This window comes from Lepidochelys kempii, chromosome 7, assembly GCF_965140265.1.
Source record: "Lepidochelys kempii isolate rLepKem1 chromosome 7, rLepKem1.hap2, whole genome shotgun sequence".
Lineage (NCBI taxonomy): Eukaryota > Metazoa > Chordata > Testudines > Cheloniidae > Lepidochelys > Lepidochelys kempii.
Window position 1 is genome coordinate 103,815,468 of NC_133262.1, and position 15,662 is coordinate 103,831,129.

At 41.4% G+C, this 15,662-nt stretch overlaps 1 protein-coding gene across 4 annotated transcripts in view; it reads left to right on the plus strand.

Annotated features, from left to right (window-relative positions):
• ADAM12 (ADAM metallopeptidase domain 12) overlaps nucleotides 1–15,662 on the plus strand; it is a 353,132-nt gene that overhangs the window by 319,951 nt on the left and 17,519 nt on the right. For all 4 annotated transcript variants that reach the window (XM_073354062.1, XM_073354060.1, XM_073354063.1 and 1 more), the window contains 4 exons: nucleotides 504–612; nucleotides 709–907; nucleotides 4,123–4,200; nucleotides 11,699–11,807. In XM_073354062.1, coding sequence (XP_073210163.1) covers nucleotides 504–612; nucleotides 709–907; nucleotides 4,123–4,200; nucleotides 11,699–11,807 — 495 coding nt within the window. The remainder of the gene's footprint in view (nucleotides 1–503; nucleotides 613–708; nucleotides 908–4,122; nucleotides 4,201–11,698; nucleotides 11,808–15,662) is intronic.

The following is a 15,662-nucleotide window of genomic DNA, read 5'->3' on the forward strand; positions in this document are numbered from 1 at the left end:
TTACCCTTCCCTCAAACCAGTCCTTCCTCTTGTTTGGAATTTTGAAGAACTGCATGTGTTTTATGAGCTCTTTACATATCCCTTTCTCCCCATTTCGCTCAGTGACCTAGCAGTTCTCTTTAGCTATTCTTTAGCTCTTAAGTTCTCACTTAGCTACTCTGAAGGGAAGGAAGCCAACTGGCAAAGTATTCAATATCTTTCTTAGCCAAACTAGTTACAATTGTTATGTCCTCGGAGGATACATGAGGGACACCATCTAGGCATCTTAAAGGAGAACTAAGCCTGCCATGCTTATCAGTTAGCCTAGCCAAGAGAGACCACCAACTGCGGACAACCCACACATTCAGGTTGCTCAATTAGCAGGCTGAGCAAGCACAAGTGTTTTGCTGTGCTTTGTCTGTAGGCAGGCTACATCTTACCTTCACCTAAAAAACCCATGGAGCTCAAAGACAATTATTAAAAACACTGCATCAGATGAAAGTCTTGATTTGTTTTTGTTTCAGGTGCTAAACCCGCCCCTGGGATCTGCTTTGAGAGAGTCAATTCTGCAGGCGATCCTTATGGCAACTGTGGCAAAGACTCCAAAAGTTCCTTTGCTAAATGTGAACCCAGGTAGGGTCTCTCTTTGCACTCAGAACAACTGACATTGCAACACAAGCCTCAGGTTTTGGATATCTTTAAAATTATTTAAATCATTTTTCCCTTCAGAGATGCTAAATGTGGAAAAATTCAGTGTCAAGGGGGAGCAAATCGACCTGTAATTGGTACCAATGCTGTTTCCATAGAAACAAATATCCCGCTGCAGGAAGGAGGCAAGATTCTGTGTCGTGGTACCCATGTGTACTTGGGAGATGATATGCCTGATCCTGGTCTCGTTCTGGCAGGCACAAAATGTGAAGATGAAAAAGTAAGATTCAAAAATACTCTCCAAGCAGCCAATTCTCAATGTATAAAAGTGGAACTTTACCATCCTTGTGTTTCAAATCTCTGTGTACTAAGACAAGTGTCACTTTTTTATTTTATTATTATATCTCACTGTCTTCCATACCCTCATACTGTGCCAGATTTTTACCTACTCCTTCACTTTGCTTCTGTTTTTGAACCCACAGTTTTGCAAGTAGAATGTAAATCACTTAGACATGTGATTTATGAGCACAGACAAGTACTTTTTGTACACATAGCAGAGATTTTACCTCCTGCAAAATAATTCCAGAAGCCAAAATAAAGGCCAATTATTGAAAATCTGGCTAAGTATATTTATTGATGGGAGCTACACCTGGACATTAGGATTGTAATTAATCAGGTCTGCATGTTGTCTTGATTCAAGATTTGTTGTTTACACTGTTGAACAGAATTCATTTGTTAGGTCAAAAGATTTCCATACACAGGGTACCCAGTACTTCCTAAATGTCCTTTAGACCCATTCAGAGCAACCAGTTTGTGTTTAATGAAACATAAGATTCAAAATATAAATGTTCCTGAATTTTCATACCAATATCCAAAACTTTCAGAGTCCATGAGGTTTCTTGGTATTTTTTCAAAATTCTGATTAGCCTCACACCAGCTTCGTAATGTGTTCATCAGTTTTTGCTAATCATTGCTCACACTTCCATTTTTCACTTTCAGAAAAAGCTGTTTATTGAAATTGAGGCAATTGCTAAGAAGAAAGGCAGCTTCTGCCTGCAAAGAATGGCCTTTCACTTCAAAGGGAAACATAAACCAAGTGTTGTGCTGCCACCAAAGCAGATTTTTGCACGTGCACACACACACACACACATTTTGCAGGCATTGCTAATTGTTTTGCACATTTGTAGTACAGTTTCCATCTTGGCACCACATCCATAGTTTTGGCTGCAGAGGAAAAGAGCAGAGGGGGTAATGGGAGACAGAAGAGCCCTGTGGACACTGGAGTGCTATGAATTTATTGGGGGAGGGAAGAATGGTGTCCCGGAACTACTGAGGAGCAGGGGGCAGTCATGCTATTGGAGGATTGTGGGCAGAAAGGAAAAAGGGGAAGAGCCTAGAAAAGTTTAGGTAAGTTAAAACAAAACCATTCATATATCCAAATGCTTGAGTTTTGCTGAGTTATCATAATTTGTTAGGCATATTGGCAACCAATTTAAAACATGTCCTAATCATGACTACAAAAACTATATTATAAGAAAACGCACTACCCTCCAAAAATGTTTTCAAGTAATTCTGTTATAAAATGGTCTATAAAATGGCTTTTCAAAGAGAAAACTAGTGAGGAATCCAGTGGTATAAAATCCCCCCATTCAAGTTCTGTAGTGAGTATTTAATCTTTCTAATCTGTCTAATCGTATACATATACACAAACTATCGAATATACAGCCTAATACTTATGAAATTGTATGTTTTACTTTGAAGGCATTACCACATTGTATTACAGATTCAGAATATGAATTTAAATATTCTTGATTTTTTTTTGTGCTAAAGATATACAGTTTGAAATGCAGCCATTTTAATGGGCTCAGAATTCTCTGTGACAGTGTACTCTGAATATCTGAATTGTAAATACTGCTGTAATCAGTTATTCCCCCAGAGGATAACTTCCCTGATTAGACATCCCTTTTGTCTACTACCATCACTTTTACCCAGCCTGCTGCTAATTATTGTGACTGCCTTGTAATCCTACTAAACTTTGAACTACAGAGTTAAAGGAGAGCAGAATTTATAACTGTGGTTTTTATTGTTGAGTTAGTATAGTAACAGTCATTCCAATTGTAATATTTGTTTCAGCTTGAATTGGATAACTTTTCATTACCATCAGTTACATCAGTCATTTCAATTTGTATTGGTTGGTGTTTTTATTAAATGGTGCTAATCTTGCTTTATCCCAACCTTCAACTGTGTGGGAAGAGTGAAGTTAACTCTCCGTAATGATTGCAAAACAAAGAACTTTGCATGTGATTATATATGACACTCTATATTTGTTAATTTCTATTTAACAGAAGGGTAAAAGCTCTTCCCCTAGGCTAATGCTAATTTGTAATTTCCTGTGAGATGATTATTTTACCTAATCTGCAACTCTATTTATAGTTGATTTAAAAAATAATTTCTCTTGAAAAAATTCAGTTAGAAAGGTTTAGATTTATCAGATGAGATTAAATTAGCCGCGTCCCCCCCCCGCATTGATCAGTATTCTTTTGAAAATATTCAAGAATTTCCAGACATCCCAGGCCATCTCCTCCACTGGTGTAAATCAACATAGCTCCACGTACTGGTGTAAATTGAGCTATGTCAGTTTATACCAGCAGAGGATCCGATCTTTTAATTCAGGAAGTTGTCTGTTGGCTTGTGAGAATTCTAATATAGCCAGTTCAAGTACATGAAAGAATCCAGTTTGGCATGTTCATAATTCTGGAAGAATAAGAACACAATTACGTAAATAATAAAGTATTTTAGTAGTTGTTAATTTTCAAAAACTAAGAGACAAATCCTCACCTAGTATAAACTGGTGTAGCTCCATTGAAGTCAATGGAACTATGCAGATTAACACTAGCTCAGGATATAGCCTTCGATATCAGATATATCTGAAATTCAATCTTGCAATACCCTGCATGCTAGTCAAGAGTGATACCAACCTTTACCCTGACCTGGGATTGAAGTGGATTTTAACCCCAAGGATTTACAAGGATGATAATATAAAGGACATACTTTTTAAATGTATTTAGACATTGCTGCGCTCAGTGTCACAATGCCTAACTGATTTAGGAAGCTAAGTCTTGTTTTCAAAAGTGATTTAGGCATGTAGAAGCCCAAAGCCCATTGACTGCCATGCATGGCGCATAAGTGCCTAAATTCCTTTTGAAAATGAAACTTAGGCTCCTGAACCAGTTACACATTTCAACACTGAGTGCAACACCTAAATATCTTTAAAAACCTGGGCCATAGGTTCTGATTCTGATCTCCCTTACATTGCTGTAAATCAGGGATAATGCCACTGGTGTGAAATCAGTTGCTGCATAGGCAAATCAGTACAATTGCTACTGGAAAGGTGATAGATGAACAAATGTAGCTGTAAGGATATAATAGTTCACTGTGTGCACCCTAGGTATGTTTTTTTCAGCAACATTAAAGCTGTTCTTTCTCATTTTGCAGATCTGTCTTAATCGCCGGTGCCAAAATATTAGTATATTTGGTGTTCATGAATGTGTAACAAAATGCCATGGACGTGGAGTAAGTATTACAGAAACAATTTTTTGCAGTCAGTCAATACCCAGCTGAGCAATAAATCATTCATTTGTAACAGCTCTGGAATCTATGATTCTTTGTAATATATCAGCCAAAGTCTTTTCAACATTTCACTCTAAAGATATTAATTTTCAGTGCCCTTTATACACTGCGAGAAATTAAATGTGATTTTTATTTAACAAAAAAAAATTGATCCAGTAGTAATTAATCTTTTTTTAAATTAACATTCTGTGATGAAAAGGAATTGTGTCATCTTCAAAGTGATTTTAAACCTACCCTTCCTTCATGAAGAATTTCCTATTAACATTTCAAACAAGTTGTTTCTCTGTGGTCCCAGCAGTGAGTTATAGTATGCATCTGAATTGAGATTTTTCAAAAAGCACTTCAAAAAGGATTAAAATTAAAAAAAAAAAAAGCAAAACCATGCTGACAGCAGTGTATGAATTACAGGGGAATTACAGACCAGTCACCTTAACTTCAGTACCCAGAAAGATAATGGAGCAAATAATTAAGCAAATCAATTTGTGAACAACCAAGAAGATAATAAGGCTATAAGTAATAGTCAGCCTGGATTTGTCAAGAACAAATTATGTCAAACCAACCTAATAGCTTTTTCTGACAGAGTAACAAGTCTTGTGGATGGGGGGAAGCGGTAGACGTGGTATATCTTGACTTCAGTAAGGCTTTTGATACCGTCTCGCATGACCTTCTCATAAACAACTAGGGAAATAAAACCTAGATGGAGCTAGGTGGGTGCATAACTGGTTGGAAACCTGTTCCCACATAGTAGCTGTCAGTGGTTCATAGGCAAGCTGGAAGGGCAAATTAAATGGGGTCCCACAGGGATCAATTCTGGGTCTGGTTCTGTTCAATATCTTCATCAATGATTTAGTGAATGGCAGAGAGAGGACACTTACAAAGTTTGCAAGTGCTTTGGAGGATAGGATTAAAATTCAAAATGATCTGGACAAACTGGAGAAATTGTCTGAAGAAAATAGGATGAAATTCAATAAGAACAAATGCAAAGTGCTCCAATTAGGAAGAAACAATCAGCTGCGCACATACAAAATGGGAAATGACTGCTTAGGAAGGAGAACTGCAGAAAGGGATCTGGGGGTCCTAGAGGATGACAAGCTAAATATGAGTCAACAGTGTAACACTGTTGCAAAAACAGCAAACATCCTACTGGAATGTATTAACAGGAGTGTTATTAAGTAAGACATGAGAAGTAATTCTTCTGCCCTACTCCATGCTGATTAGGCCTCAACCAGAGTATCCAGTTCTGAGCGCCACATTTCAGGAAAGATGTGAACTAATTGGAGAAAGTACAGAGAAGAGCAACTAAGGTCTAGAAAATATGACCTGTGAGGGAAGACTGAAAAAATTGAGAGGGGACATAACAGTTTTCAAGTACATAAAAGGTTGTTACAAGGAGGAAAAATTGTTCTCCTTAAACTCTGAGGATAGGACAAGGAGAAATGGGCTTAAATTGCAACAAAGGAGGTTTAGGTTGGACATTAAGAAAAATTGCCTGTCAGGGTGGCTAAGCACTGGAATAAATCACCGAGGGAGGTTGTGGAAGCTCCATCACTGGACATTTTTAAGAGCAGATTACACAAACACCTGTCAGGGATAGTCTAGATAATGTTCAGTCGTGTCGTGGGTGCAGACGACTGGACTAGATGACCTTCTGAGATCCCTTCCAGTCATACAATTCTATGAAAGTTACATGAGAGAGATTATCATAACTTGTTTAAATCTAAATCTATTTCAGATCACAAAACGTTTTAGTGATAAAGAGCACATAAATGTTTTTAAACACAATTTATATTTTTCATGAAAGTGTTAATTATTTCAAACTACATCATTTTAATCTTGATTTTCTGCATGATTGGTTCATTTGTTTCTGTGAAAGCCTGTGCCAACAGAAATCATGCTTCAAGAACTATAGGAACTAAAAATCCCTTTTTATAATTAATAGATAATAGCTTGTGTTTTGAGAATGTTTGCAGAGTCAATGATAATATAAGTTCTTCTTCAAGTGCTTGCTCATGTCGATTCTGTTCTAGGTGTGTGAGTGCCCACATGCACACTTGTCAGAGATTTTTGCCTTAGCGGTATCTGTAGGGTCAGCAGTGGCGCCCTCTGGAGTGCTGTGCTCATGTGTCGATATATTAGGCACTGCAAGCCCTATGCCTCTAAGTTCCTTCTTACCGGCCATGATGGTTGGTCGGAGTGCCTTCCCCTTGCCTTGCAAGTGGATAGCGGTTCTCTCTAACTCTCATTGTTGTTAGCTTTGTATATTGTTTCTTTACAGTAGGTAAGTGTTAAGTAGTGTTACTTAGTAAGTTAGAGTCCCAGAGGGGATTTAGCCCCAGGGCGGGGTATGCCCCGGTCCTCAGGCTTTAAACCTGGTTCTGCCTGCAATAGGCCTATTCCTGTTAGTGACCCCCATACCAGCTGTCGCACATGAAGTACAAATGTCACATTTGCAAGAACTTTTGTCCTCGAACTCAAAAGCAGCACAACATTTGTCTAAGGGCCTTCCTCATGGAGGCTGCACTTCGCCCGGCATCAGCACCTTCCCACTCTGACTCTACGACCAGCACCTTCACCCTGGTGCACAGTGCACCGCCAACACTGGGCTCTGCCTGGCCCTGCTCCCCTTCGCCGGTGCCCAAGAAGCATCTGAAGAAACGAGACTCCCCAGCACTGAGCAAGAAGGGTCAAGGGAACCCTTGTTGGGCAAAGGACCCAGTTCAGGCCACCTGCCCACGCCGTAGCCACAAGGGGGTACCTCTCCGGCTGGATGCCCCAGTCCCCCTTAGGGATCCACCACCAATTCCCGGGAGTGGTAGGGCACCCAGGCACTTGGCAGGGCCGTCGACGTCTGAGGCCCTCCCGGTGGCCAGGGATCAGAGAGCTCTCCCAGCGCCGCCAGTGCAGTGCATGGTGTTGGATCCAGCTAAGGTTTCCCGAAGGGGTAAGCCAACCATGAGACCTCCTCAGAGGGAAGCCAAACGCTGTTGGTCCCCAGAGCAGATGCAGCATTCCCCATGCCTGTGGCTGGGATCCCTGACTCCACAACCTAGGTCTCCTGTCTTACCGCCCAGGTTGCTAGCACTGCGCTTGCGATCACAATTGATGTGCCTATGGTGAGACGTGGTCTCCGTACATCTGACACAGATCATCCTCCTGCCAGCCTACCTCTCGGCGTAGATCTCCATCGGTGCATCGTTCCCCTCGGAAATGGGATCAGTCATTGGCATGGCACTGATTTCCCTGCCGCCAGTACTGGTCTTTGGAGTGGCACCGGTCCTTCAATTCGAGGCATCAGTCTTCCACGGCTCCGGTCAACTGCCAGACACAAGCTTCTACGGCCCCACCCTGGTCCCCGGAAAGGGACTCGTCCAGATCAGAACAGGACTTCAGCCCCTCGCCATGACAGCAGCAGCCCTTGTGGCCACCCGAGACCACCTCGGCTTCCACAGTGCCAACCTGGCAGCAGGGCCAATGGCAGGCGCAGTGGTCATATTGGAACATGTCGGGCATGCCAATTATGCCAATGCCCTTCTCGCATCACTCCTCCCTTGCTGTCTCAGAGAAGCAACCCACAGCACCGATGGCACCGGGCCCGGTGCTCAGAGCAGAATCCAATTCTGCAGTAGAGGAGCGGGCACCCACTCCAAAAGAACCTTCCCCCACGGGGGACAATGTCCCAGGCCCTCCCTGCAGTGGTCTAATCCTCATCCTTGTCACCAGACAAGGCAGTAGCAGGCCCTCAAGCGCCACACCTCCTGATGACTTTAAGGAGCACCAAGCCTTGCTCAGAAGAGTGGCTTCGAACTTGGGCCTGGAGGTGGAAGAAATGGCAGAGCAGCCTGATACTTGATTCACCGTGCTTTTGAAAGTTTATTTGACAGCCAGCCTTCAGTTTAGGGTGTCAAATCACCAGGCTTTATTGGGGAGATACAATTTTAATCTGTGGGACTCCCTCAAAAAGCGTAAAGACTCGCTACCCCAGGGCTTGGCCCAAGAATTCACCGCCAATTTGGAGGAGGGTACCACAGTGGCAAGGACCTCCCTCCAGATGGCCTGGGACGCAGCCGATTTGGCAGCCAGGGTCAGTGCCTCGGCCATGGTAATGAGGTGCAGTTCCTGGCTTCAATCTGCAGGTCTGTCCCAGGAGATGCAGTCCTCCACCCAGGACCTCCCATTCGATGGGAGCGGTCTCTTCTCCGAGCAGACAGATGCAAGGCTGCATGGACTTAAGGACACTTGAGCCAAATGCCCTTCTGCACCAAACTCCCTCCCAGAGCCTGCACCCCTCACCCTCTCCTGCACCCCAACACTCTGCCCCAGCCTGGACCCCTTCCTGCACCCAAACTCCCTCCCAGAAAGAAACTACTATAACAGCTGTTCTAAGGTAAGTAGTAGGCTATTTTGAATTAACTTAACTATATTTTACATGTTTTCAGATTGAAATGTAACCACAGAAGGGCTTTATGTTAATTAAAAGGCAAGTTTAATATAGTGTTAATAGCCTCAATGCCATAATTGTGATCATTTTGTTTTAAATTAGGAAAAAGACTTGTATTCAGGGGCCCCACAAAATCTAATAGTCCCGGGTCCAAGGAGAGTTAATCTTGCCCTGACCAGGGTATCCCGTGCAAGCAGGCTTCACTGTGATTGATCTTGGAGTACCTTCTGCACCTCAAGCTCCAGGGCCTGTCTCTTTCCTCAATTAAGGTCCACTTGGCACTATTTCAGCCTTCCAGCCTCCATTCCAGGGCAGGTCAGTCTTCGCTAACAACATGACGGTCAGGTTTTTGAAAGGTCTGGAGCAACTCTATCCCCATGTTCATGACCCTGTCCCTCCTTGGGACCTGAATCTCGTGTTGACGCGGCTCATGGGTCCCCCTTTTGAACCTCTGACTTCCTGCTCCCTTCTTCTACTCTCCTGGAAGGTCAAATTCCATTTTACAAGGACAAGGTCCAGCTACAACTGCACCTGGCTTTCCTGTCCAAGGTTGTTTCACAGTTTCATACAACCCAGGACATATACTTACCTGTCTTCTTTCTAAAGCCTCCTAAGTCAGATGAAGAGCGTAAATTACGCTCTCTGGATGGCAGGAGAATATAGCCTTTTACATCAAAAGGATCAAGCCATTCCATAAGTCGATGCACTTGTCTGTCATGGTGGCGGACAGGATGAAAGGTCTTCCAGTGTCTTCCCAGAAGAATTCATCATGGATCCCCTCCTGCATCTGTTTTGCTATGATCTGGCGAAAGTGCCTCCACTGGCGATTGTAACCACCCAGACAACAAGGGTGCAAGCCTCGTTGGTGGCCTTCCTGTCCCAAGTGCCGATTCAAGGTATCTGCAGGGCTGCTACCTGATCATCCATTCACACTTTCACGTCTCATTATGCACTTACGCAGCAGGCCTGAGATGATGCTGTCTTCAGTAGAGCAGTGCTACAAGCCGTACCTCCATGGATACTGCTTGTGAGTGACCTAGAATGGAATCTACATGGGCAAGCACTCGAAGAAGAAAAAACGGTTACTTAGCTTTCGTAACTGTTGTTCTTTGAGATGGGTTGCTCATGTCCATTCCATTACTTGCCCTCGTACTCCTCTGTCAGAGTTGCTGGCAAAAAGGAATTGAAAGGGTGTAGGGCCAGTGGCGCCTAATATACCAACACATGAGCGCGGCACTCCAGAGGGCGCCACTGCCGACTGTATGGATATCGCTAAGGCAAAAATTTCTGATGACCGTGCACGTGGGCACACACACACACACACACACACACCTAGAATCTAATGGACATGAGCAATACATCTCAAAGAACAAGTTACGAAAGGTAAGTAACTGTTTTTTGTCAATGTGCGGAAATAAGCATCGACTTACAGATTGGCATTTGTACACCAGTGCTATGGAGAACACATGGTGACTTCTAAGAAGCAAAACAAGAATTTGCAGAGTTGTAGATGGTAATCCTTGTAGAGTTGTAATTTATAAATTACTGTAGCCTACATAATATTTTTAACTGTCCTCCTGTATGTTGAAAACAAATCAGTTGTAATGTTTTATATGACTCTGGAACATTTCCTTTAAAAGTACTGTGAGAGGAAGCGAAGGCTGAGTAAATGATTATTTTTATTGAACTATGCAGATTCCCCAAAATACGGCCTTACTGAAAGCATGCAAATTGGCTTCCTCAGAAAAAGCATCTTGAGAGGTTATTTGACCTAACTAGATTGTCTGAAGCAGGATTCTACTGATCAATCTGTTGTCAAGTTTTCCCATGGCAAAGGTTCCTGCAGAGCAGTGATGATCAATGTTAGTAGGACTAAGGATCCCCTTGGCACCTTGCCATAAGTGCAAGAGTGTGAGAGTGATACAAGTGTAACTCTGCCTTGCTTAGTCCTATGCAGCACAATGTTTATCTTGTTCAATCGTACCATAATGGCAAGGGTGCATCATTAGCCGCTGCTTAAAATCCCGGCAGCACCTCATTTGGATGGGAGGAGAGGGTCTTCCCCTGGGCGAGAACTGAAGAGCTAGCCCTTCGTTGGAGAGCTGAAGATTTCTTTTTTTTTTTCTTTTTAGTATCTCTCAAGAATAAATCACTGGGATCCTGTTAGTTCATTCTCCCTTGTGCAATGGAAACAGGTTGTTATTACCCTATTGGGTCTGTCCCTTGGTGCTCCCTCATGCTGCAGGTCATGCAAATCTAGTGTCAAGAAGAAAAGTTTTAGTCACAGGAACCTGGGCCAGGTCAGGTCTGTTCGGAGGTGCCCACCTTGCACCATCCTTCTCATCTGTCAAGATCCCTCTTCGTCCAACCTGCATACCCAGTGTCCTGCTTCCAGTTCCCTGTCCCCTCCCTTTGACTGAGAATGTTGGTCACCCTTAGAGCTGAGGCCTGAGAAGTGGCAGTATCAGTCGGCAGTCCAGCCCAGATAGATTAGGACTGGGACCAGGAAGCAAGCTGCTCAGGCATTGTTGCGGCATTAGGAAGGTGAGAGGAATCTTGTTCCTTACAAGGGAGAAAGAACAGGAGTTGTGAGAAAGTGGGGCTCCTGCTGGAGAGGAGAAAGGGAGACACTAAAGACGACTGTACTGAGTGTTATTTTGGATGACTGAAGATGAACACTACTCCTCTTTGATGCTCTGAGGTTTATAGTTCCAATAGAGGTACTATATGGCACTTACAGTTCAAGTTATCAATACAAAAATAGTGATTTAGGTTCCACATTGCTATTAGGATATACACATTTTGAAAAATGTGTAAGCAATTGTATTTAATCGAGGTGGTGGCAGCAGGCTGATTTGGATGTGTTCCTGTTGTGACATGAGCTTTAATCCCCATGCATCTACCCCTGCCTGAGTGAAAGCTCCTATAGTCTGATAAGAGTCAATCTAAGCTGCCTGGAATAACTTTTCATATTACTTCATTTGTCGTCATTTTATTTTGAAGGTCTGTAACAATAAAAAAAATTGTCACTGCGAAGCTGACTGGGCCCCTCCCCATTGTGACAAGCCAGGGTTTGGCGGCAGCATGGACAGTGGACCAACCAGACAAGCAGGTTAGTAATAGCTGATGCTTTCCTGCCATTCCATGGTAGAAAGGGAAAATCCAAATGGGTTTTATTGAAATAGGTACTGAGACTGCAAAACTGTCAATAAATTGGGCAAGCTAGTCCAAATGAATTGGCACTAATTAAAATTTAATGAAGCAAAAAACACTGCCAGTTGATTGTAGCAATGTTACTGCATAATTAAGAACACAACAACGCAGAGATTTTGTTTGTTTTTAAGAGTACATTATCCAGTTAGGTAGTTCTGGGATGTGGGGTGATGGTATATTGGTGTGAGCACAAGATTACGAACCAGGAACTCAAGTTTTAACCCTAACTCAGTGGTGGACATGAGCAAGTAACTTAACTTTTCAACTGCTGTAAGGGCTTACAGGGTACCCTGTAACAGTTCCCACGTATTTATTGGTTTCAGAGTAGCAGCCGTGTTAGTCTGTAACCACAAAAAGAACAGGAGTACTTGTGGCACCTTAGAGACTAACAAATGCTCTAATAAATTTGTTAGTCTCTAAGGTGCCACAAGTACTCCTGTTCTTTTCACATATATGGTAATATGATAAGAGACTCAATAAATAAGAGAGAGAGAGAGTGTTTCTGATCTACCTTGAGATACATCAAACTCCAGAACACCCTCCATTGCCTACAGCATCACTGTATCAGCATGGGTTTATGGAAAATAAATCTTCTCAGACTAACTTGATATCTTTTCCGGATGAGATTACAAGTTTGGATGATAAAGGTAACAGTGTTGATGTAATTTACTTAGACTTCTGTAAGGCATTTGACTTGATACCACACAACATTTTGATTAAAAAACTAGAATAAAGAATTATCATCACACACGTTAAATGAATTACAAATTGGCTAACGGAGAGGTCTGAAAATGTAACTGCAAACAGGGAATCATCATTGATCGGGTGTGTTTCTAGTGGGTTTTGGGGATTGTTTCTTGGTTTGACGCTATCTAACATTTTTATCAATGACCTCGAAGAAAACTTAATATTCACTTATGACACACAGACTGTGGGAGTGGTAAGTAATGAAGGTGACAGGTCATGGATACAGAACAAACTGGATTACTTGCAAACCATGTGTATTTTAATATGGTCAAATGTAAACAAAGAATGCAGGCAAAACTTACAGAATGCGGGACTCTGACCTGGAAATAGACTTGGAGGTTATGGTAGATAATCCGCTCTACATGAGCTCCTCGTGTGATACTTTGACCAAAAGGGCTAATGTAATCCTTGGATGCATAAACAAAAAATCTTGAGTAGTATTAAGGATATTACCTCAGTATATGGCATTGGTGTAACTGCTGTTGGAATACTGTGTCCAGTTCTGGGGTTTACAATTCAAGAAGGATGTTGATGATAAATTGGAGAGGGTTAAGAACAGATCCACAAGAATGATTAGTGGATTGGAAAACATGTCTTACAGTGATGGACTCAAGGAGCTCAATCTATTTAACAAACAGAAGGATAACAGATGACTTGGTCACAGTTTGTAAGTGCCTATGTGAGGAACAAAAAATTGACAATGTGCTTTTCAATCTAGCAGACCAAGGATATAACAAGATCTAAAGGCTGGAAGTTTAAACTAGACAAATTCAGACTACAGATAAAGTGCAGATTTTTGACAGTGAGGATAATTAACCCCTGGAACAATTTAGCAAGGATCGTGGTGGATTCTCTATCACTAGCAATTTTTTAAAACAAGATTGGATGTTTTTCTGAAAGATATTCTCTAATTCAAAAAGAAAATAATTCAAGGAAGTTCTTTGGCCTGTGTTATATAGGAAGGCAGACTAGATGGTTACAGTGGTCCTTCTAGCTTTATACTCTATGAATTATGAGACTGATTTTCAATGATATATTTGTACAGTTTGTGCATGCAAAGCCACACCCACAATTGTGTGCCTAATGTAAGTCTGAAATTACTGTCATTACAAGTGCAAATCGGGAATTTGTGCACTCATGTGACCAGACATTCATGCATGCTATTAACTGATTTGCATGCATGCACTTTTAAAAATCGGAACCTCAGAATATGACAAATCCAGAAAAATAAGTAACTGTCATATGGTGGCTTTTATAGTGGGGGAAACTTCTGAATATGTCACAAACATAAATCCATTTAACTTTCACATATTTTGAAAATTTGATGCTAATGGAAGATATATATATTTCCTGTACCCTGTGCCTTCAATTTCCCTATGAGCAATCCCTGAAATACTGGCCGTCGCATCCTATTTCTCCTCTAGCCAGACACAGATTTTTTCGATATGTGTTGATAATCCTTAGATACATGTTACATTTCAGAGTACCATAACGTTAGTGATTTCAATGGAGTTCTAATTTATATCAGTGACAGGAGAATTAGGCCCATAGTCTACTCACATTTGCATATGTGGCCTATGATTTCCTGGGAAGTAATCTGAGCTCTTTTCATGAATAATGCTATTCAAAAATAAATTGGATTGTATTCTCTACATACTGGATCCTGCAGTGAATTGTAATGCTGAACTAGTGACCTCACAATCATTTCCATGGCAACAACATGATTTCACTGCAGGACATAGCAGAAGGAAGGTTCTGAGGGAGAAAGATTTTATTTAAACACCAAACTTCCGACAAAACAGTAAAGAAACTGAGCTCAAGAAGTGAGCAAGTACAGTTATTAATGTGTAAATATTCTCATTTTTCCAGGTGTGCTCTAACATAAGTCCTTCTTAAACTTACCTTGCTATGGCTAAGTAGTTCAGGGAACTACAAAATCTGACTGTACATATCATGTAGAATGTGCTGCAATACACAGAAGGCAAATATAGGGTGTCTTCAATAATTCAATTCTCTACTTTGAAAGGATGCCCTTTAATGTTACTTTTAAAATTAGTTTTCTGCAGTTTTATATATCATGATACTTTTGCCATCTATTTTCAATGCCCATGCTATACTCAGTAGTACTAGGAATAAACAAATATAGAAATTGCTAGGGGAGCTAATTTTTCTTCCCTGACACTTGTGATTTAAATATGAGCAGTTGATACAAGGTTCGGATTATGACCTGAATAGTTTGCACATCTGTAAATCAAACGGTAGAAGGATTAACTCAATAAAAAAAGAAACAAACAGTCATTTACCTTAGTTAAATGAGACACACGGCCTGATTTGTCTTTAGTAACTGATTTCACCCAGCTAACTTTTACTACATCCGTGTACTCAGCACACTATATCTTTATTAAATAGCAGCACTAAATATTTAACAGAATCATTATGTAAAGATAAATTAAATGTAATTGCCTATACTCAGTTTACTCATTTTTATTTAGCTTTTAGGACTGGAAAGAGATTTATTACTGTTACTCTGAGCTAAAGGGCTCTGTGTCACTGTCAGTCAATGCAATCAATACTGTCAATTGCATTGGCCAATGTCTAGTTGAGGTTGGGGTACGTTAAAAATCTAGCTGGCTGAAATTCAGTCAGGATAAGACTGAGATAATGCTGGTAGGTTGCCATTATAAGCATTATAACTGTACCTTTTACTGAGGGTGAGAAATTCCATACATTGTTAAAGTTTGCAGTTCTAGAGTATTATTGCATCTCCAGCTGCTGGTAGATGATCATATAGCAGACCTATCTACCAGAGTTTTTTCCCATCTCTTCCCGACCACAAGACTGTGACTGATTTTGGGGGTTTTTTTAGTTGCAAACCTTGCAGGCATGATTGATTCATGTCTTTGTTACCTTTAGATTAGACTATTGCAATGTACTCTGTGCAAAACTGCACTTTAAATCATTCTGGAAACCTAAGGCAGTGTAGAAGGCAGCAGCCTGCACATTAAAT